The 20,432-nt window shown below is 55.6% G+C and overlaps 2 protein-coding genes across 2 annotated transcripts; one reads left to right on the top strand and one right to left on the bottom strand.

Moving 5' to 3' along the window:
• The first annotated feature begins 2,062 nt into the window (after nucleotides 1-2,062).
• On the top strand, nucleotides 2,063-12,799 carry FGF2 (fibroblast growth factor 2). The gene is made up of 3 exons (XM_049770184.1): nucleotides 2,063-2,295; nucleotides 10,485-10,588; nucleotides 12,614-12,799. Exons 1-3 carry the CDS (start codon nucleotides 2,136-2,138, stop codon nucleotides 12,797-12,799), a joined length of 450 nt encoding a protein of 149 aa, XP_049626141.1. The 5' UTR covers nucleotides 2,063-2,135.
• A 36-nt stretch (nucleotides 12,800-12,835) lies between these two features.
• NUDT6 (nudix hydrolase 6) lies at nucleotides 12,836-20,323 on the bottom strand. The gene is made up of 5 exons (XM_049770122.1): nucleotides 20,114-20,323; nucleotides 18,279-18,482; nucleotides 17,995-18,050; nucleotides 15,140-15,194; nucleotides 12,836-13,230 (listed from the first exon to the last, which is right to left on the bottom strand). The coding sequence occupies exons 1-5, from the start codon at nucleotides 20,313-20,315 to the stop codon at nucleotides 12,836-12,838; spliced, it is 912 nt and encodes a 303-aa protein (XP_049626079.1). The 5' UTR covers nucleotides 20,316-20,323.
• Nucleotides 20,324-20,432: the final 109 nt, after the last annotated feature.

The raw sequence follows: 20,432 nt of genomic DNA, 5'->3' as shown, positions 1-20,432 counted from the left end.
GGATGACCAGTGATGAGTTCACTGTCTCCTCCACCCCGAGGTCAGACCTGCGGTCAGAGTCATCTTCTGGCTAGGGGACAGAGTGAATCCTGTGCCCTGATGGGCCCCGCCCTCTGCTCTGGCTGCTGGGCTGCTGCCAGCCTATCTGTGGGGCTCTAGGAGCTGTAGTGGCCATGTTTGGAGTGTGGTTTTGATGTAGGCATTTCCAGGGAAGGAAAACTGTGATTTGGTATGGAGGGACACTGGCAGTCAGAGGGGCTTTTCGGACCCTAGACAGCAGGTGAAGGGAGGAGAGAGCCCTTGGGGATGAGCACAGAGGTGTGGGTGCTCTGCCCTGATATGCTGGGTGTTCCCCTCACTGCCATCCCTGAGCATGACCAGCATGTCCCAAGCTATGTCCCTGGAGTGACTGGCCCAGACATGACCTATTCCCTTCTCCCACATGTTTTCATCAGAGGTGGTGAGCTGGGATCAGGCCACTGACTTTTCAATATTATTATGATTTGGGTCACACTCCACTGTGCTCAGGGGCAACTTCTTCTGGGTTCCGGGGACTGAATAAGTGTCAGAGATTGAACTGAGATTTGACTCCTTCACTGGCTCTCTGATCAATGGACAATCGAGTCTTTAGCTTTCCTGTGATTGTTTTAGGTTACTTTCTTCCCATCTCACTGTCCTTGTCCATCAATTTGCACTGGACACTTGGATGTGGAACTTGCCTTCTGTCTGCACCACCGTCTATGCTGCACTCCTGATACCAGCCTTAGTCCTCGCCCCACTCTGCACTGCAACCCAGGTGGGGGCACAGAACTGGGCTCTGTCCCTTGAAGGGACTCAGACACCATCTTGCAAATAGAAAATTCATGACCCACAAATGCATTCTCAGGTATCAGTTTGTGGAACCAACTCTGGTCACTGTGCTGTGGTACCTCTGGTCTCTCCTTTATGGTCTCTGTGGTCTCTCCCTTGTGGTCTGTATGGTATCTCCCATGTGGTCTCTGTGGTTTCTCCTCTGTGGTCTCTCCCCTGTGGTCTCTCCCTTGTGGTCTCTGTGGTCTCTTCCCTGTGGTCCCTCCCCTGTGGTCTCTGTGATCTCCACTTGGCTGAGCCTTGGGGTCCCCTGCTGAGAAGCAGCACCTCAGGTCTGGGTGAGAAAGTGTGGCTGGGGAGATGGAGGTGCCTTCAGTACAGAGCCCGGACATGGCCGGACATGGCCTGCCCCTGTCAGCAGCAACCCCTATAATGTCACTGTCATTGTCTCCCTGCAGGTCGGTCAGGGGCTGGGGTTTGCGTCATCATTTGGAGGCTTCACACAGCGCCTGGGGTGGACTTTTGTTTTTTTGTTTTGTTTGTTTGTTTTTGGGTGGTCACACCCAGCGGCCCTCAGGGGTTAACTCTTGGCTCTGCGCTGAGAAATCGCTCCTCTCGGGCTCGGGGACCAATTGGGACGCCAGGAGATCGAACCACCGTCTGTCCTGGGTTGGCCCCGTGCAAGGCAAATGTCCTACTGTTGTGCTATCTCTCCGGCCCCCTAGGGTGGACTTTCTGAACCATCCAGATCTCAGGGTCCCACAGAACCCTCCTTGCCTTGCCTTGCCCTGCCCTGTCTTGCCCTCGAGTTCCCCAGGACTCCTTGAGTGCGGTTTCCAGGACAATTGGTCACAGCTCTGACCCCACACCCCCTCAAGAGGCAAAGCTCTGAGCACACCCCCACATGCCCCTCGCCAGGCCCCGCCCCTGGCTCAGCCCCCAGACGGGCCCCATCCCGTCCTCCCTTCCCGGGGCCCCCCAACCGGCCCCCCGGGGAGTCCTCCCCGCCCGGCCCCCACCCCTAGGCCCGCGGGTCCTTCCAGCGCAGAGCGGCGCGGAGGCGGAGGCGGAGGAGTCGGGGCGGCGCGGGGGGCGCGGGCCAAGCCTGGCCGGGCGGGGCCGCGCGGACGGCGGGGCCCGGCGGGTAGCGGAGCTGCTGACCAGCCAGCCGTTCCCGCTGCAGAGGCGGCTCCGGGACTGCAGGGCTCGCTAACCTGAGAGGCTTGAGGCTGGGGGGCCGGGGGCGAGGCCGGGCCCGAGGCCGGGGGGCTGCGGCTCCCCGCGCGCCTCGGGATCCCGAGGGGCCGCGGGGTCCCGGCGGGGCCATGGCCTCGGGGCCAGTCCCCACGCTGCCCGACGGGGCCGCCTTCCCACCCGGCCACTTCAAGGACCCCAAGCGGCTCTACTGCAAGAACGGCGGCTTCTTCCTGCGCATTCACCCCGACGGCCGTGTGGACGGGGTGCGCGAGAAGAGCGATCCCCACGGTGAGTGCGCGGCCGGCCACGCAGGGACTTTCTCCAGGTCTCAGTCCCCAAACTGAGTGCGGGACTTAGGGGAGACTTAGGGGAGTTTCTGGGTTCCTTGTCCTGCGCTTTAGGTCCCTCGGGTCATGGTCACTTCTGGGGGCTTCGCTCCCACTCGGGTTCAGTCCCTGTGTCCAGCTGAAGGCCAAGCGTTGGGCCTTGCAGATACAGGCCGGTATCTTGGCCTTGAGCCCCGTTTCTCAAACTGCAGCATCATCAGACCCTCTCAAGCTGTAAGGGCCCCCGGGACCTTCTTCAGCAATGACGCTGAACTGGAGCCATACTATGCACCCATGGGAGCGGGGCCTGCCCGGGATATGCCAAGGACAGTGCCCACTCTTTCTGTCATCTAGAACCAGAGCATACTTAATTTTTTCAGGGTACTGTGTTATGGCACCAAGCTTACTCCTCTTCCTCACACGCTTTGGAGTAGCCCTCCCCACAGGGGCCTCAATTCTGCCCTGGGCTGTTCCCCTGCGCTTTGTTAGTTAGTACCTGCCCCCTGATTGTCTTTAGACCCACACCTGAGAGAACATCCTGTTTGCCTTCTTCCTCTGACTCCATTCAAGGAGTGTCACCCTCTCTACCTCCATCCACATTGTAGCAAAGAGCAAGACTTGCCTCTGCTGATGCTCCAGGCAAGGAGCATCCCAGGACGCATCCTCCCGCCCATCCCTGGTTGCACCCTGGAGTGGTGTCCAGGTCTTGGTCCCTGTGAACAGTGATGCAGTGAACACACCTGCGCGGTCTTTGAAACTATTTTGTGTTTTTATGCTCTTGTATGTACTGCATACAAGAATGGCTGCATTTTGGTGAAGCTCTCACTTAAGTTTTGTGGGAAAGCCTCCATGCTGTTTCCCATCCGCAGTCAATCAATGAGTGTCTCACCACCCCTCTGCCAGTCCTGCTTGTTTCTAGATATTTTGATCTAGGCCCTTCCCACCGGTGTGAGTGACTGGTTCTGTTATTTTGAATTTATTTTATTTTATTTTACTGAAACCGTTGTGCTTTACAAAGCCCTTCATAGTTGGGTTTCAGACATACAATGAATCAGGGCCATTCCGATCACCAGTGTCCTCCTCCCTTCACCAGTGTTTCCCAAGCACATCCCAAACCACCACTTCCTGCCCCCCAGCCTGCCAGTATAATAGGCCCATTTTCAGCTTAGATTAATAAAGTGTGGGTCTCTTGATTCCATTGTTGTTGCATTTGGCTTGGATATTTAGTTCTGTCCTTTAGTAACACCACCAATACACCTGAAACTACTTAGCCACTGGTCCCATCTTATATTTCTTTTTCTCCTCCTCCACTCAATTTCTTTCTTCCTCCTTGCCAAGGGGCCAAGGGTGTTTGAGTCAACTCTCATTTAAACTGTTGCATTTCCTGTGTGTCCCTGACATCATCGATGCAGCCACACCTTCTTTCCTAGGCTTGTGTCCACCTGTGACTTCCCCTGAAGTCTCTTCAGCTTCTCTCCCCGCTTTCCAATGGCTTCTTTGTCTTGGTCCTACGTGCTTTCTATCTCTGCACGGTGGGAAGATAGGGAATGCTCTTGGGAAAGCAGAGAGGCATCCTTCTGTCTTTTGGTGAACAACACGCAGCTTCTAACCTCTTTTCTCATGACAGAGGGGATCAGCCTTGCCTCTCCTGACCACAATCTCCAGTGGAGGACAGGACAGACACATGTGTCTCTCACAGCGCCCCCTGGTCTGTCTGTTGCATGACCTGCCAAGGGTTCAATAAATATCACCTCCTCTTGCAGGAAAGGAGCTCTCCTCAGCTTCAGGGATCTGGTGGGCTCCCGGCATTTGTGACCTTAGCAGAGCCTAGGGCTCACTTCGCCCTCCTTGGCTTCCCTTACTGCACACGCAGTGCTTTGATCCTAGGGCAAGGGGGTAGGACTCTGTAGCCAGACTGAAACTGGCCAAGGAGAGGGGGAACAGATTTTAAGATTGGTTTCCAAGAGCAGTAATGAGGGGCTAGACCTGCCATAGCTAAAGGTATTTGCCAACTGCTAACGTGTCCCAGTGTCCCTGGGAAGATGCTAGAGCACCTGACAAGGGTCTTCACAGCTTCCCTCCCTGAGATGGCACAGGCAGGCATGGACTCAGCCACTAGGCAGCTCCATCTGTCATGTGTCATGTCCAGCAGCAAGACAGGCTAAGCAGAGACTCAAACACAGAGCCGTGTGCCCAAACATTGAAGGGAACTGAATGCAAGGGAGGGAAATGAGGACAGGGAGGTGGATGGAGGATCTGGGAGGGACCAGGTGGGGACAGGGAAGGCACTGGCCCTGTGCAGAGCTCTAGAGCTCCAGTGGTCCTCTCTGCGAGGCTGTCTTTGCTGTCACCCCATGGCCCATGTGCTGCTCCTGAGGATCCCCGTTTGCCAGCACCCCAGGAAAGGGTGCGCCCCAGCTCTGGGCCCACCCTGCCCTGCCCCAGTGGTTATGCAACAGTCACACAGCAAAGCCGAAGGTTCAGGGAGGCCTCAGCAAGGACAGTGCCTCTCCCAGGGCTCACCGTGTAGTGCTGGGCTGCAGCTTCCTAGCTTCCTAGCAAAGCTGCTTGTCACATCCTTGAAGTCACAGACAGGTGACTGGGTTCAGGGGTTGGGACTACATGAGCCTTGTGGTTCCTGGATGCTCAGCTGGGGACAGCTGGACCTGCAGGCCAGTGGACATTTGTTGCCCCATTTGTTGAGTCCCATTTACTCCTTTGTTGGTTGTTTGTGTATCTACAAAGAGCTCCCAGAATGAGAAATTGATTCCCATCCTCTTGTCCCCTTTTGGGGGGAGATCTTGGTAATAATTATCTGCAGCAAATAATTCACATGGACAGGAGGGTTAAGGGGTAAAAGGTTGGGCGAAGAGTGTCCTTTGTCAGCCTGCTGCTAGCTCCAAAACACACCTGGGGCCAGCCAGCAAACTCTGGCAAATGACCTTGAACACCTCGCTCGAAACTATTTATTCGGCTCTCCACAGCGCCCCCACCTGGAAGGTCAAGGAGGGACAACAGGCAAAGAATAATCGTATGGAAATATTTTCATATACAACAGATATCAGGTTCTCCTTGTCCGTGTCTTGGCTCTGGACAGCATCATGGGGCTGTGGGTGGAATCTGAGTCCTCACACATCTTTCACAGAGATGGAGTACAAGTGAGGGTGTGCGAGTGATAGGTGAGTTTGCAAGTGAGCATGTACAAGTGAGTGTTTGAGCCAATGGGTGTGGAAATAAGCATGTGTGTGTGTGTGTGTGCAAGTGAAATTGAAAACGTAATTAAGAATATAAACCGCATGTGAATGAGAGTGAGTGTCGTGTTGGGATTATGTGTGCAAGTGTGACTGAGTGTATGTGAGACTATGAGTGAATATGAGAGTGAATGTGAAAGTGAGTGTTGAGTATGTGTAAACGAGTGTGTGAGTGAAAGTGAGAGTAATAGGAGTGTGAGTGAGTGAAAGTAAGGTGTTGTGAAAGTGAGAGACAGTCAGCAGGAGATTGTGATGTGAGCACACAAGTATGGGAGTATGTGACAGTGTTGAGTGTGCTTATGTGTGAAAGTTTATGAGGGGAAGTATGACTGATGGAGTGTGTGTGTGAGTGAGAGGAAATGAATATCTGAGTGTGTGAATGAATGAGTGTCTGAGAGGAAATGTCTGATTCTGTGAATGAGTGTCTGAGAGGAAGTGTCTAACTGTGACTCAGTGTGCATATAAATGAGCATCTGAGAGGAAGTGTATAACATTCACACATTCACACATGCTCCCCTGTCACACACGTCCCACTCTCCTCATTTCTGCTGAGAAACCTGACATGCAGATGAATGACAATCAAGGTGTGAGGTGCTGGGGACTATCTGTGGAATGTGGGGAAGGGGCTCCAAGGATGGATGCTGAGTGGGCCTCCTGGCATGCTCTCCCAGACCCCTCACACTGCCTCAGGGAGCCACAGCCATCCACTAGGGGCTCGTTCCGGGGCTTTCTCTCTTGTGGCCGAGGAACACCCTGGAGTGGGTTTGAAGGCCTGAGATGGGGGTTTGGTGCCAGCTACAAGCAAAGGACAAGACTATTGGCCTGGGAATGCCAAGTATTGACCTAAGAACACTGGCATGCGTCACAACCTGGGAGATCTGCAGGGATGGCTGTGTGATGTGATGTCTGTCTGGTGGGAGGGAAACCCTCAAGGTCCATCTCCTCCTCCTCCCTCTCCTCTTCCTCCTCCAATCTTGGGTGAATCATTTCACAAACAGCAAACAATGTGGAGTCAGACTCCCTTAATAAACAGGATGACAGCCTGCCTGCAGGTCAAATGTTCCTTCTGGAAGAGCCCTCACTTCTGACACAGGGTTTGGTTCTGAGATGGGAGACAGGCTGGCTAGAACCCTCAGACACCATCAGACACAGACACAGGCTGGAACCTTCACAGAAATGATCAGGCTCAGGTTTGGCTAAGCCTACCTCATGCTCCATGACTCATGAAGGAAGGTGCTCCCCTAAAACATGAGAAATGGGAGATCCCTGGAGTTGGAGGATACCCCCAAACCTATTCAAAATCAATTCACTTTCTTGAATCTTTTTTTTTTTTGGGGGGGGGGCCACACCTGGCGATGCTCAGGAATTACTCCTGGCTGTCTGCTCAGAAATAGCTCCTGGCAGGCACGGGAGACCATATGGGACACCAGGATTCGAACCAACCACCTTTGGTCCTAGATCGGCTGCTTGCAAGGCAAACGCCACTGTGCTATCTCTCCGAGTCCCACTTTCATGAATCTTAAGTAGTAAAAGTCTAGGGCAATGCTGGCTAACCTTTTTGAGCCCGCATGCCCAAACTGCCGTGCAAAACCAAAGAATTTCCTTAAAAGTGTCAGCACATCAATTAAACTTTAATAAGATTGTAGTATCTAAAAACTATGCGGCACATGCCACATATGCGGACCTTCCAGCATGCCAGCTGCAAGGCCTTTGCGTGCCACCGCTGGCATGCGTACCATAGGTTCACCATCGCAGATCTAGGGCCTGACCCTGGGCCCTTCTCACACTATCAGTTAGGTGATATCAGTCAGGTGACTGCGGGAAGGCAAAAGTCTGTCTGCTGAGAGGCGCCGCATGAAAGGTGTCTGCTGCTTGTCCAGAGCTTTGCGAGTCTGTGGGAGGTTGCAGGGACACAGTTAAGTGAGGAAACAGACAAGGCAGCCAGGAGCGAAAAGCAGGCATAGGGCCAGGCTGGGCTGGAAAGACTTGGTGCCTAGACTCCTGAGTAATTGGGCGCCACGGCTCCTGGCGCCTCCTGGACAACTGTTCCAGAGCCACAAGGAGAAGGAGCAAAGCAAACAGCAGGTCCTGGCAGCAAGAGCTGGAAGTGTGGCTACCCCCAAAGAAGCCCAGAGACCAGCGTTCGCTTCTGACCCCATGGAGAGTGGCCTTGCAGGTCTGAACAGGGAATCATACAGAGTACAGGAAGCCTCCTGCCCTTCCCAGCTTTGGCGAGGACAGTGGGACTCCAGGTCACCAGTTTCCTCGTCCCAACCCCTAAGCCTGTGCTGAAGGCTCTCTGTGGGCCAAATTCTGGTTGCCTCACTCAAATCCAGAGGGAGGCCCTTGGTATCCTTTCTGGGGAAAGAATGGAGAGGAGAAGGCATTGGCATCACCAGTCAAGTGGCACAGCCTATTTCTGGAGGTGGCCAGAGTACCATGTCCCTTCGATTCTAAGTAGACAGGAATGGACAAGGTCTCAGCGCCCTGGCAGCTGGGCTCAGGGCTACTGCACTGCTGGGTAGAGTTGGGGGTACCTCGGGGCTTAGGCAGAAGTTCCTATGCATGATCCAAACTGCCTCAACTCATCCCGCCCCCCCTCTGGTCCTGGCAACAGGTGCTAGGCTCTGGCTCAGTGGGGCTGGCTTTGCACAGCCATGACAGGTCACCCCATTTCTCCATGCCTCACTGAGCTGCTCCTCAACTTGTGAGATGGAGCCGCTCTCTGTAGCTCCCTCTGCACACAGTGCTGCTCTAGTCACCCAACATAGCCAACTGGGCATCTCATGTTCCACACAGTTCCTCGCCTATGCAGGTAGAATTTCTTGAGCAGCTGCAGAGATAAAGTCCTAAAGCAGGCTCTGTGCCCAGATACAGGATGTCTCCTTTCTCCCTGGGCCCCCCTCCCCATGAGGGACAGGATCCTCAGGGACATGAGAGCTGGCACATGGGGGATTGGGGACCTCAGCCAGCCTAGCTGTCCCACTGGCCTATGTTCTGGGGCCTTACTGCTCCAGCACGAGTGTTGACTGGCGGACATGGCATCCCTGTCGGACCAGCTCCAGGTGACCCATGTCAGGGCTTCTGTTTCCTGGCTTTCCCACTTCTCACGGGAGTCCCACTCCAGGCATCCCACACTCACTTCTGGTCCTTGTCCTCCTGCACTTCTGGGTCTGTACCACCCACTCTGTGCAGCGGCAGAACTGCCTGGGACAGGGCCTACAGGCAGGGTATCTCCCCTCTGAGTTTTGTGATGCAGCCCTCACTGCCACCGGCTCCTCAGAAGCTTTTAGGTCCTGTCTGTGGCTCCATCCACTACCCTCTGACATCTGTCCCCACCGAGTAGGGCAAGAGGAGGAACAGATCTGAGCTGACTCCCAGTGAACAGCTGGAGACCAGAGAACAGAGTCTGGGTGGCACCATCGTGCTGACATGAGGAGCTGGCTGGATGGTGGGTGGAAGCACAGAACACACCTTAGCGTGGGTGGCGGGACAGACAGCAAAGGGACAATGGGGCAGAAACGAGCTGGTATGGAGGGTATGCAGCAGGGAGAAAACCGTTGTTCTTGTGTTTCCAAGAATCAGCCGGGAGGACTGGAGGCCTCGAACTTTGGAATTGGGGCCCTGATGGTGCTCCTGGCTTCTTCTGAAACCTGATGGTCCCATAGGTGCCCTGATTGATTGTGCCCAAGCTGAATGTGAATGCAGGTCAGAGCACTCTTGTCCAGGCTGCCCTGAAGACTGTGAGCTCATAGCAGGGGCCCTTGGTACAGAGGTGGGCCACTGATTCTGCACAGAGCAGCCTCCTCTGCAAGATGGAGCCCCCAGCTGAGCACACATAGCAGCTCCTCACCCAGACCCTGGGCCTCTGGAGTTGGAGGATGTTGGAAAAACAGGCCAGGGGGTGGTCCGTGCTTTCCCATTCTTGGAAGTCTGCTTGTTTTCAGGCAGAGGACAAAAATAGCCCCGAGTTGGGGGTCAGTGGGATGCTGAGCCACAGACCCTGGGGCCCTTGATGAGCTCTGCTGTCACCGCCCATCTGTTCCCCACTGCAGAGGCCACCCTCCCCGCAGGCAGACACAGGGTTTGGAAGAGCTTCCCCAGCGTGGCCTCCTGGATCTGGGTCCTGGCCAGGGATGGAGAAGCAGGGAGGAGTGTGCGGGAAACACACTCTCTGGGTTGCTCAGCTGCTTCCAGAGAGCCTACCAGCTGTGGTGAGGGTGTCATTCGGCAAAGGGAGCCCCTACCAGTCATGGTGGGGCGTCAGTCCACAAAGGGGTCCCCTGCCTGGAGCACGTGTGTCCCCGACAGCTATGCTGAGCTGGCCAGATGGGAAGGGGCAGAGCTGGACCCACACAGCCCTCACGGACCAGCCACCCTGCTCCATCCTGGGCTGGGACCATCCTGGTAGGGAGGGGGCTACTGCAGGAACATTTGCAGGGGCAGAATTTTGTCCCTGCCCTCTGCTTCCCAGTGACTCCAGGGCCAAAACTCATCACCTGTGTGCTGTTGTATGTATATATGTGTTATAAGGGTCACTGTGTGTGCACACTTGTGGGTGATGGTGTGTATGTATGTGTGCGTCAGAATTGTGTCCATGTGTCAGCGTTGTGTTCCTTGTACATCAGTACTGTGTGTGCATGCATGTGCATCACTATTATGTGTACAAATGTGCACATCTGTGTCATGTTGTGTGTCCATGTGCATGAATGTATCATATTGTGTGTACCTGTGCATCAGCATCGTGTATGTGTCATGTGTCTGCCCATGTGTGTCATGTATTGTGCATTAGTATTGTATGTCATGTTGTGTCTATGTGTGTCATCTTGTGTCATGTGTGTGGCCAAGCACACACATACACTTTGCCCCAACACCAAAGGCTGTTTTCTGTGTGTTCCAGTCAAGCTGCAGCTGCAGGCTGAGGAGAGAGGGGTCGTGTCCATCAAGGGTGTGAGCGCCAACCGTTACCTGGCCATGAAGGACGATGGACGGCTGCTGGCTCTGGTGAGCACTGGGTTCTTCCTGTGTGTGAGTGACTCACCACACAGCTCCAAGGGGCCACGCTTGGGGTCCACTTCTGCAGGTCCTGCCTCTGTGGGTGCTGAGCTCTGCCAGGGTTCTCCACATGGTGCCCCATACCCCAGCCAAGTCCAAATCTGTGGCAGGGACTCTGTGAGGGGCCAAGGTTCTAGGTTCTGGCCTAGAACTGTGCATAAACCTGGAGAGGCTAGATTGTATTGGGGCCTAGCAGATCAGCTATGGCATAGCCTCAGGGCAGGCTCTACAGTCTGTGGATGGCAGGCAGCTCCCAAGGCCCTTGGCACAGGAGGGGGAGCTAGGCAGGCCCATCAGCCACCTGCTCGATCTGACTGGTGGGTGCTAAGTCAGGAAGCTTCTAGAAGCTGAGGGTGGAGCAGACCAAGGCTGCAAGAGAGAGCTGCCTAGCAGCCCAGGCAGGACTGGGAGCAGTGCCCAGCCAGGAGGACCTGTGAGCCTGGGTGCTGAGGACTCTGCAATACCTGGGTGAGGCGGGTGGTACAGAAGACAACGAATGGTGCCTGTGGGATGTCTCTGCCTTCTTGGATCATGTGCTCTGATGCAACAAGGCACTGCTAGGTCTTGTAGTCAGGGTTGGCTTAGCAGAGCAGCTGAGCACAGGCACCCACTGGGGCCGGTGCCAATGCTGCTGGTCACCCAGAAACAGGGCCAGCAGTGAGTAGCCAACAAGTTCCTGGGTTGCAGCTCCATCATGAGGGGGTGACAGATACAGGTAACCGGGAACTAGCCACATTCTCCCAGTCACTCACAGCACCACAGATGAGAGTCTGAGGCTGAGTCTGCCTGTTTCACCTTCCAGACACAGGGCCAGGCCCAAGCAAGTGTGAGTGTTGCTCTTCAGAGCCACCTCCAGTCCAGTCTCCCCAGTGGAGAAGGCGGAGAAGAGAAAATGTGAGAGATTTTCTCTGTCTGAAGGAGAGAAGAAAGACCCAGGAAAATGACCTGCCCCAAGGAAGGCCTGGCACTTCCCCAGAGCTACAAGGTGCCCCCGAGAAGATGGCCAGGCCGCAGTCTTCAGAATGGGGCGGCAGTCCCCCAGGAGGAACACAGGTTCCTGTACTGCTGCAGCCTGTCTGTGCAAACAGGAGGCATGTGGGGGCTCTCCAGTCTCTCATGGGACCCATTTTGGCCCCTGGGACCAGCCCACAGACCAGCTTCCTGGGGCCCTTAGCTGAGGGAATGGGGCGTCTCCACTCCTGACGGGAGGGGGGCAACCCACTCTGAGTACCAGCTCTGACACACGCTTTGCTGCCAGACGACTTTCCCAGGTCGCTGTTGGGACTTACAATGTGTCTGTTTTCCATTTTGGAGGTGGTGTAAGAAAAGGCAGTTTTGAATTCATGTTGCGCAAACTTACTCACAAGCCAGAACTGCCCCATCAAAGGGCCATAAAAGGACAAACAATGCAAGCAGCAGAGTGTGACTGGGCTGAGCTCAGAGTACTGGGGCAGAGGGAGGCAGGCAGAGTAGAGATGGGGGCCAGGAGGAGATGGTCCGTCCAGCTGGAGCACCACCAGACCCACCTCATCTTACTGGTGGGGCAGAGAAGGCAGGCCAATCCTAGAGCCTTGGAGGAAAGGTCTGTCCAGACAGGTGTGATCCCATGAAAGGAAATGTCGGGAGAGGGCTAGGTGTTAATGCGTTTTATTAAGAGGGGGCAGAAAAAAAGCCCCGGAGAGATGCAGCTTCTGGGGAGGAGGGGCTTATACTTGACAAATGTGCAGTTGGCTCTTCCTGGCTGGGGCTTCAGAGTGGGCCAGCTTCCTGAGTTCACCCTCAAATGTGGGTCTGAACCCTTGGGCACATCCTTGTGAAGAGTACAACAGGCCCTGCTGACAAGACTCAGGGAGGGGTCTGGGCTGTCTGAGGGACCCTCAGGCCGGGGTGGACAGACTCCTGCAACCAGACAGGTTTATTTCCCCCGCCTGCCTGGCAGGGGTGTCCCTAGCAGCAGCTCTTTCTGTGTTCCAGAAAGGTGTGACAGACGAGTGCTTCTTCCTGGAGCGGCTGGAGTCCAACAACTACAACACCTACCGCTCGCGCAAGTACTCAGGCTGGTATGTGGCTCTCAAGCGCACAGGGCAGTACAAGCTGGGCCCCAAGACAGGCCCAGGCCAGAAGGCTATCCTCTTCCTCCCCATGGCGGCCAGGAGCTGACAGGCTGAGGTGGTGGGCTGCTCTGCCCTGTGGCACCTAGGCCTGCATCGAGGACGGGGTCCCATTGGGGCCTGGGACCTGCCGGTGGTACAACTTCGGACCGGAGAGCAGGGCTGGGTCCTCCTGCACTATCAGATCCACCTCATGGAAGCCCCGGCGGTACCCATAGAGCAGCAACCGGGCCACACTGCGGGTGATGGGTGTGGCGGGTGCCGTGGCTGCCAGCTGGGCCAGCTCCATCCACTGGCAGTGTAGGCACTCCCAGGGGCACGGGCGGAGCGCAAAGGTCAGTGGGTGCAGACGGCACACCAGGTACATGTCAGACTTGCCGAAGGCGCCGGGTCTGGAGTGCTGCTGCCGGATGCTCAACAGTGACCGGAATTCGGCCCGGATGCCAGTCTCCTCCCAGACCTCACGGATTGCTGTGTCTCCTGTGGAGAGAGAGGCTGTTACCAGGCCTGTCCCTGCAAGCACTTGGCACAGAGCTCAGCACACTGGGCCATCTCTGCTTGACTCCATGTCACCTTTACTGGGCTCCATCACCTCCACGTAGACTGTGTCACCTCCGCCTAGGCTCCATCACCTCCTCCTGAGCTCCATCATCTCTGCCTGGGCTCTGGAAGACCCGCCTTCTCCCAGCACACAACTGGGCAGCACCCTTACCTGCTGCACCTGGGTGCTGGGGGCACATTTCTTGGTCTTCCTCTACTATCTCCTAGAAGATGAAAGTAGGGGTGCGAAGCTGCAACCTCTGCTGCAAAACTGTGCCTGGAACCCCACTGATAACCTGCACCCACTGATCTGCACCGTCCCGAAGGCTCCTAGAACTGCCCCTACCTAGTACACGCCTGTGTCTTCTGGCCTCTCCTGGTGATGGTGGGGTGTGCACAGCCCTGAAAACACTGCATGGCCCCTGCACTACCATGTTCCATCGCTCTTTCCAGGCAGGGTCTGTGGTGCGCTGGACATAGCTTCATGGCTGTTTCTCTGTGTCCATTAGCCCCTGCGTGAACTTTCTGAAGTGCTGGGAGGCTCCTTGCTGTCTCTGGGGAGTGCAAGGAACAGCTTCTTCCCACCCACCTGGCTGGGCTAACTCTGCTGTGGACACCGGCCACGCGCTATGCAGCCCTTAAAGCCTTCTGTGTTCATGTCTGGCGCGCTGTGAGGCCGTGGACTCAGGCCCAGGCCCTTTTCTGAAAGCAGTTCTGGGAAAGACTGAGGAGGGCTTGGATGCTGGACCTGAGCCACTGTGTTTGGATTATGTGCTGCCTTCTTTGGCAACACTTGTAGGGGCTGACATGGAGGCGGAAATTTCATTTTCAAACTGAAAGTAGGAGAGAACCACCCTCCTAAGAGCAGTGAATATTCATCTGCACGCAGTGTCTTCCTGCTCTGCTGAACTCCATGCTCTGGTTTTCGGACTTGGCTGTGGACGGTGGAGGGTCCAGTTGGAGAGGTCTGGGAACCAGGTGAATTGCCTCCCAGCCAGGGCCTGAGCATCTTCTGTGGACTTCAGCCCAGCATGTAGACACCAGGGACTGGGTGTTCTCTACTACCTGGTTTGATGGTCACTAAATACGCCGACCTCAAACTGAGTTTTCCTTTGGCCAACTAAGGGCAGTGAGGCTGGCCCATCTGTCGTTTCTCTTAAGCAACTTTTGCTAAGAAAAATGAGTAGGCATGGTTCTTCTGTATTGACCCCTGCACTGACCCCTACACTGTTCCCTGCTGCTGTGGTGGGTGAGAGAGAATTGCCGAGCTCTGAAGACAGCTGCTGTCCATGCCTGCCTGCTGGGGCAGGTGGGGGGGGGGCGATACGTTGGACAGAGCTGTACAGGACCAGCTACCACAAGCCCTCAGGTGCATCCCACAGCCTGTTTCCCCAGCTCCTGTCTTTGCTCAGCCCTGACCTCAGGGCCCCGTTGGACAGTGCCAGCTCAGAGCAGCTCAGATGCTATACTTGACTGCATCTGCCTGGCTGCAGAAATGACAGCAACCTTCCAGTTTAAGAGCCGCTTTTCACACTGAAGACACGGCTCCAACCAGGCTGTTTTATTTCAGTAACAATCCTGCCCAAAGCAGGTTTTCCAGCCAAATCCCACTCACGGACACTGGATGCTCAACTTCAGATGAGCCCATAGCAGAGCTGGAGCCAGGCTGTCTCTTGTCTGTACCATTGGTGTCACTGGGCTGGGATGTGGTGCCATGGCTGGAGTCTGCTACTGATTACGCATGACCCCAGTGACCTGCTGAACCTGGGGAGAGCTCAGCTGAACTCTCAGCAGTTGTGCAAGAAAGCAAGCCCACAAGTTTCCATCCCACTGAGTTTAAGGTACGCACCGATATCCTCTCCTGGCTCTGACAGTCCTCCCGGAAACTTCCACATGTTCTTTACCTGCTGGTAGAATGAGAAGAGTGAGCAGCGCCTCGTTATCCCGCCTGCCTGTGAGCTCCTTCCCGTCCCTGTTGCTCCTTCTCCTCGAAGGGTCAGCAACCTAGACCACCTTTCCCCACCTGTTTCTGCAGAAAGCAGAAGTGGCTTGCTTTGGTCAATGTGGTACATTCCGCAGGAATGAAGGAGCAGAGATAAACACCTACTGCACGTGTGATCTTAAAAATGTGCTGCTAGTTAACTATTGATGAATGAAATCATACAAAATGAACAAAAATGAATGTTCCCATGCTGCTATAAAGACAATGTAGGGAACATCAGGAGCCCAATCACTAAGGCAGGCTGTTCTGAGGGGCCACACCTATTTTCTGTATTATGTCTGATCAGAGTCCTCTAGTAATAATACACCACATAGCAATAGGCAGAGTAACACAGTAATGTTACCCTCTGTGTAACAGAGTACGCTAGTGCTATACTCCTTATACTTTAGTATATTTAGTGACCTAGTGGTAATGGACAGAATAACTCGGGTCTGTGCTGTTCCCCTGAGATGGCTCAGCTGATGGTGAGAATAAATGAGTAGCTTGAATCATAGTCTATGTGTCTGTGCTTGTGGGACAGATGGAGACGGATAGAAGGGGAGCCCAGAGGTCCTGGGGAAGTGCTGCATGGTGCCAGGAAATTGCCCTGCCCTGGGCTCCCTACCCTCTTGGCAAACTGCAGCACCTCAAAGGCAGAGCTTCCCAGCTTGACTCCCGGCCTGTTGACTTCCCTGTTGACTACGGGCTCCAGGTCTGTACTCCCTCCCGCAGGGTCAGCTAGTAGCATGTGCAGTTTTCTCTTTCCGGGAGAAGCCACCTCCCCAGTGTCCCTGCTGAAGGTGGATGCCCAGAGGCTACTTCTCACTGGTGAAGAGGGCAAGAAGAGGCAACTCAGACAAGGCCCCACAGACTACCTCAGACAGGCCTGGTGGTCTCCTGTCTCACGTGGACAGGCCATTCTCAGCAGGGCTGGCCCAGTGCTCCTGACTACCCCCAAAGAGAATCCTGGTACTGATGGTGCAGTGGTTGTGAGATTCACCCAGGCAGGGGCAAGGAGGGCTAGAGGGCACCTTTGGGGGCTCAGACCGTGTCCTGCACACTCCAGCATTGCTCAGCTTGGGGGTATCCCAGCATCTCCTCTGGTGGCACACCCGCAAGTCCCAGGGCTGGTCCCATGGTCGCTGTTCACCAGGGCAGGCCCGAGGCTGAGCTAGGGCCACATCTGCCCGTCCTAGTTCTCGGGCGTCCGAGGACAGGACAGCTCTGTGTTTCACATGTAAAATTCCATGCACCTTTCACTCAGTCTGAGGTAGGAACTTTCCACTCCTCTGAGGAAAGATTCTTCCAGGAGGTGACCTACACGCCTGCCAGCTGTGACTCATGAGTGACCTTCTTGCTCGGGTGCTGAGACTGGCCCCAGGGTGCACATGCTGCAGAAGGTAGCACCCACTCACCTACGTGGAGGGTCATGCCAGCAGAGCAAGGTATGCACACACCTATGTGCACACATCACAAACCTGTGCACTGCACAACTGCACGTGTTAATCCACCACTGCCCATGCCTGCACACATATGTGTGTACGCATGGCACATGCCTGCGAGGGGATAAAAAAGGAAAGACCAGAGTGAAGGGTGTCTGCCCTGGCCCTTAAAGTCAGGAACTGTGCCCAAGAAATGGGCCGACTAGAGACTGACTGAGAGGAGGAGCTAGCTCCATTGAATCTCCCGATGGTCCCACCATTGGCCCACTACCACAGCCATCCTGAATGTCATGCGGTGGTGGCCCTGGGAGCATACCCTGAAATTTTATTCAAGTTCACATAAGGGCTTCCAAGATGAGTCGTCTTCTTTTCTTTTGTTTTTGGGCGATACCAGAGGTACAGTGGGCTTACTCCTAATTCTGCACTCAGGTATCACTTCTGACAGTGCTCAAGAACCATATTGGATGCCAGGATGGAATTTGGGTCAGCCATATGTAAAGCAAACACCCAAACACTACCCAATGGCTCCAGCCCAAGTGACTTTTCTGACTCCACTTTGCTGCTTTTCCAGCCCCTCAGAGGAGCTTTGGGCCCTTCCCTGGGTGTGGCTGGCGCTGCCTGGCCAGGAGTCTGTGAAGGGAGCCAAGTGCTGCTCCCAAGGCCATGCCCAGCTCTCCTTGCCGGACAAGGTGGAAGGACTTCCAGTTCTCAGGCACTATGGCAGCCCCACAGACCAGTCCCTCGCATCAGAGCCAGAACTACTGCTGCAAGGGAGGCTGCCTGCAAGGTGGGGCTGGAGATTCACCAGAGCATGTGTGCACTGGCCGCTGGCTGCCTTTGGACATGGGCCAGCTGCCCTGTATGCCCTCTATAGCCATTAAGCCTGTCCACCTAAGTGGGCTGGGCCAGTAGCAAGTCCCAGGGAAGGGCCAGTGCAGGATGGGCTAGGCCCCCTAAAGTGGATCCAACACCACCCATGGGGCCTCCTATACCTCAGCTTCCAGAGGGGAGAATGTACCATGTGTGTGAGCACAGTGGAAGACAAGCAGCTTCTCCCACTGGGATCTAGGGCCGGGAACATCTCCAGGGACTCAGGAAGTGTCACCTATACCACATCCCTGCCCAGAGACCACGTAATTTCTTCCTTATACATTAATCAGGAAATCCCAGTGACTACTGATCACTAGAGGAGCCTTGGGCCCTTCGAGTAGCCTGGGAGCCCTCCTGGAGCCCGTGGCAGCCAGGGCCGACCCTGACCCAGCAGGAGGAGACGCTGCTCACCTGGTGTCTGTCCTGCACCACCAGGATCCTCCCTGAGTCCTCATCAAACACAGCTCCTGGGGGGAGAGCAGGGCTCACCTGATGCTCAGCTCTAGCCTCGAGCTCATGCTCATACTCTGCCCGCCAGAGCCCCAGCCTTGCTCCAAACCTCCCCTCACACAGTTCCCAGGGAGGCCCAGGGGCTATGTTCAAACCTCCCCTTAGCTGCCAGAAGGTTCTAGCAAGGCCAGGGCAGGACTGAGCTGCAAAAAGGCAGCAGGGGTGATACTGTTACCCTGACAGACCTGCCACTCCGACCTGGTGCGTGGCGAAAGCTGGCAGCCGGCTGGGCCCATCAGCCAGCCACAGAGCCAGTGTGGCTGCATCCCCTTCTGCATGGTGGAAGCGGAAACCCAATGAGGAGGCAGGCCCGATGCACTGGCTCTGGAGAATGGGGACATGCAGCCACACCGCGATCCTGCCCTCACGCCGCCAGTTCTCTAGCATGGCTGAAATGCAGAAGAAATGTTCTATAAGTCTTCCTGGAGAGGCTTTAGGTCTTGCTTGCCTAAAGGGCACCTCTTCCACAATGTAGTTTCCTTGCTATTTGGTGGTGGTGGTGGGTTCATCTAGAGCACAGTTTGGAACCACCATGGCAGATTGTGACTTTGCCCCCAGACTGAATGGATGCTCCAAGTAGCTGGAGGGAGGCTCCCACACATGATTCAGCCCCCGTATGGCCCCTCCTACATGTTTGAGCCCTCAGCCCATGATCTCCAACCTCTCACTAGACTTCATATTTCATGGTGGGAAAACAACTCGGTTCCCAAATAACCCTCAGGTTCTAGAAAAATTTTGAAAAGTTAAACTTTTTTGAACTTTTTTCCTCCAGATTGAAGACAGAAAAGTCAAACATTTGTCAATATACCTCTGGGTTTTACATCCTTGATGTTTTTTGGGGGAGGGGGAGGAGGCTAGGGCCACTTCATGAAGTGCTCAGAGGTCACTTGTGGTGGGACTCAAACTGGAGATCAAACCTGGGTCAGCTACATGCAAGACAAGCAACTTATCTGCTGTATCTCTCAAGCTCTCCCACCACTAACATTTAAATGTATTTTTAAAAATGTTTTTATTACAACTTTTTTAATTTTAAGTTTTATAGTTTTATTAAATTGATTTTTATGGGAGTTGGTGGCACCTGGCAGTGTTGAAAGAAAACGCGATGCCAGGAATCGAATCCAGGGCCTCCCACATCAGCCAGGTGCTCCGCCACTGAGCCCCCTCCTCCACCAATATTCTTATAATGAACATAGTTTCAGTGATGGTGCAACTCTTCTTGGATGAACCATTTAAGTTGTGAACTCCCCTGGCTTGGACACTCACATGGTCTCATATCAGAGACTGAAAAAGAGGGGAGACTTTCTTTTTTAAAGTGTCTTCATTACTTAGGGACAAGTTGGGAAGAATCTGTTTGCCCGAGGAAGCTCAGGCTTGCTGAGGTCACTAATCAGGTGAGGATCAGGCCAGCAGTGGAAGCTGCCCGCTGGGGACGTGGGACACATGGGCCCCTGTTCTGTCCCAAGTCACTGCGGACCATCATTGGCAAGAGTTGCACCGTGCTTGCCACACAAACACGGCAGCTATTGGGGGACCTTAGATCACACGTACAAACACACAGCTGGGGCCTCTCATTAGGAAGATCCCGCTGCCTCCAGCAGAGGGCATGCCAGCAGGCCAAACTGCCCGAGTCAGACAGACGCAGTGGGAGGCTGAGAAGCAGCGGGTCAGGGTCAGGGACCGCTGGGGACGCTGACAGGGGTGCGGTGTGGCGCTTTCAGTGTCTGGGGAGGCTCACAGCGCTAGCTCCTCAGTGTGTGACCCCGCAAGCATTGCCCGGGCCTGGTCCCTGCAGTCCCCCACGCCACACCTGCTGCAGTCAGACCTGTCAACCACCACGGCGGCCAGACCTGCCAACCCCCGCCTGGCAGAATGTGTGGGGTTGGTATGCGGGGGTCCCGGGGATGGGGGCAGGGGTGTCCCTGCAGCTCAGACGAGGAGTGGGCCGGTGCTGACACCCTGACAGCGGGCCTGGCCTGGCCTGGCCGCGCCAACAGCCCCGTCCGTCCCCGACCCCACTTGCCCTGCAGGCGGCTCCGGAAGGCGGCGGGATCCACGGACGGGCGCGCCGCCAGCCGCACCCACAGGCCCCCGAAGCGGTCAGGCTCGGCCCGCAGCTCGTCGAGCCCGGAGCCCGCCGCGCCGCGCGCCTGACACGCGCCCGCCCGAGCGCGAAGGACCCAGCCGAGCGCCCCCCGCAGGCGCGAGACGGCCCGCAGCGCCATGGCCAGCCCCGCTCCCCGGCCGCTTTCGGTCCCGCCCCTGCGCTTCCGCTTCCGGCCCCGCTCCGCCCAGGTCCCGCCCCCTCCGGTACTTCCGCTTCCGGCCGCGCACGCTGCTCG

The sequence above is a fragment of the Suncus etruscus genome, chromosome 3 (assembly GCF_024139225.1).
Source record: "Suncus etruscus isolate mSunEtr1 chromosome 3, mSunEtr1.pri.cur, whole genome shotgun sequence".
Lineage (NCBI taxonomy): Eukaryota > Metazoa > Chordata > Mammalia > Eulipotyphla > Soricidae > Suncus > Suncus etruscus.
This window is presented reverse-complemented; position numbering and strand designations above follow the sequence as displayed.